The sequence below is a fragment of the Acanthamoeba castellanii genome, assembly GCF_000313135.1.
Source record: "Acanthamoeba castellanii str. Neff unplaced genomic scaffold scf7180000084762, whole genome shotgun sequence".
Taxonomy (NCBI): domain Eukaryota; phylum Discosea; order Longamoebia; family Acanthamoebidae; genus Acanthamoeba; species Acanthamoeba castellanii.
In genome coordinates this window covers 347484-349842 of record NW_004457518.1, presented here as the reverse complement: position 1 = coordinate 349842, position 2359 = coordinate 347484, and the positions used below count along the sequence as shown (strand labels likewise).

Sequence of the window (2359 nt, the reverse complement as noted above, 5' to 3'; positions counted from 1 at the left end):
TTCGGGACTCCTGTAGGTGCACCGGATGAACCCGGACGAGAAGAAGAGGAACCGGCTCAATACACCTAACAATCCAACTTAAGTCGAAACAACACCGCACGCCATGGTTAGACAGATCAACTCCAAGCGCGAGCTCGACCAGGAGCTGCAAAAGGCGGGCAACAAGCTGGTATGTGTGTTCACTTCCTCGTTTCTCGCGCATGTGGTGCCACTCGCTCTGAAACTCAATCATTGAGGCCAAAGGTGGTGCTCGAGTTCTTCAAGTCGCGCAGCCCCGAGTCCAAGCGCATCTTCCCCAAGCTGGAGGAGGAAAGTAGCAAGCGGCCCAATGTCATCTTCTTGAAGGTCAACGTGGACATGCTCACCGTACGTTTTACGTTTCCTCCTCCTTCTGCACACCATCTTCTTCAGCTTGACTGCTGACCATTGGGGGGGGGGTTGATGCAGGATGTAGCGGCCATGTACAACGTGCAGGAGACGCCTGCCGTGGTCTACATCAAGAACGGGCGCATGGTGCACTCCCTTATGGGCAAACACGATCCGAGCGTGCTGAAACTGGCCATCGACCAGTACGAAGGGGGCCGCGGCGAGCAGGCCGCTCGCACCGCCACGACCGTCTCCAGGGGCTAAGCACGACCGAGTTGAGGGGTGGTTGCCTGTAAGCTCACAAACAAGAACAAAGCTGTTTCGTTGTTAAAACGAAATTGTAGTCGACACACCCAAACTTGCAAACCACCACGCACGGCCAACATGTTCCGCACCTTTCCCGTGCTTGAGGAGCCAACACCCGCTGAGGATGGGACCTACCCCGACGACAGCAACCAAAGGGTGCCTTTTCTCCCCCCCCCATAACATTTAATGCTTCTTATATCTTTTTTTCTTCCAGGCATACGGTGATTCAGTGAAGACGAACATACGGGGTTCGTGACTTTAGTAATCAGTATTTCTTTTAATTTTAAAATTAAAAAAACGGTTTATTTATTTCGTGGTGGGCACGCCTTGTGTACACTACAGAGTGGGTGCAGCTGGTGGTGGATCCACGCGCGAGCGAGGCCAAGCGCGACGAAGCCTTTGGCCTTCTGCTCTTCACCCACTTGCTCCTGGGCTCGACGGGCGCTGAGCTCTTGTGGCCCTTCCTTCTCGGCACGCTCCTTCGCCGGGTCCGTGTGAGCCGTGCTCTCTCTCTTCTTCTCTTTCTCTCTTCTCTCATCGTGGCCGCGTGCTGTGGCCTCCGCAACTGATGTGATCGCGTGTGTGGTGCCTCATCCACATTCATGACTCGCCCATCATCATCATCAGGCCGATGCGAGAGAGGCGAGCAAGGACCTAGGCCACGACGACGACAAAGACGGAGAAGACGTGCGAGGAGAGGTGAAGCTGGTGCAATTGCTGCGCCTGGGAGGCCTCGTGCGGCATTCCTACGCCGCCTGGCTGCCGCGCCTCTTGGCCATCGTCGTACCTTCCACTCACTTCTTCTTTCTTTTCTTCTTTTCTTTTTTCCTGAGATTTTCTTTCTTGCGCGCAGGAGAGCGGAAAGACGCCGGATGTGCTCAAGGTGGCGCTGCTCGAGCATTTGGCCATCAATCGCGTCACGCCCAACAGCACGAAACTTGCCACGTCGCTCGTGGAGGCCGTCGTCAAGCCAGCAACGACGAGCGACAAGGTGCGCGCGTGCGCCATCTTCGCCGTCGGCTCCCTGCTGCATCGCCACACGGGGAGTGAGCAATTGCGCACAACCTGGGCGGACTTGTTTTACAACCGAACCGATGGTACACATGTGCACCATTGTCTTTTGTGGTTGTGTGTGTGTGTGCGTGCGTGTGTCGTGTGTGTGCGTCGTGTGTGTGTGGTGTGTGTCATAATGCTTCTTTGTTGTGTTCGACAGAGGAGCAAGCGGCAGTGCAGTTTGGGTTGCTGGCGCATACGGCGATGGCGTGGGTCGCTGTCCACCACCTCGGCGACCAGGCGCCTGACGCGGCCGTCAGTCAGGCCGTCTATGCGCTGGTCCACGACTTGGAATTCTTGTCCGCCTGGCGTGTGATCGAAGGTGCGGCCATTCATCGCACGCACGCACGCATGCACCACCGCACACGTTCGACCGCACACGGACTCATGCCACACGCGGCGCCAATCAGGTGGAGATGCGCTGCTGCAACCGCGAGGCCTCTCCTCTGTCGCCGTTGCAGAGCTGTTGGACCTCGACAAGGCCTCGCTGTCGGACATCCACGAAAAGCTCCGGCGCGGGGTCAACATCGGCTCGCGCGTGAGCCTCGAAACCGCCACGGTTCCGTGGCCCAGCCTGAAATCGTTCGACGAGGTATGCACCATGCCACTCATCGGTGGTGACTGAACTCTTGAA

General features: G+C 57.1%; 2 protein-coding genes across 2 annotated transcripts; both read left to right on the top strand.

Moving 5' to 3' along the window:
• Positions 1-103: 103 nt before the first annotated feature.
• On the top strand, positions 104-630 carry ACA1_235540 (thioredoxin domain containing protein; the record flags this gene model as incomplete). The annotated part of the gene is made up of 3 exons (XM_004341042.1): positions 104-169; positions 244-366; positions 448-630. 3 exons carry the CDS (start codon positions 104-106, stop codon positions 628-630), a joined length of 372 nt encoding a protein of 123 aa, XP_004341090.1.
• Positions 631-750: 120 nt separating this feature from the next.
• Positions 751-2350, top strand: ACA1_235530 (uncharacterized protein; the record flags this gene model as incomplete). The annotated part of the gene is made up of 7 exons (XM_004341041.1): positions 751-828; positions 887-920; positions 1015-1160; positions 1300-1455; positions 1526-1769; positions 1886-2047; positions 2187-2350. 7 exons carry the CDS (start codon positions 751-753, stop codon positions 2348-2350), a joined length of 984 nt encoding a protein of 327 aa, XP_004341089.1.
• Between the last annotated feature and the right edge of the window lie 9 nt (positions 2351-2359).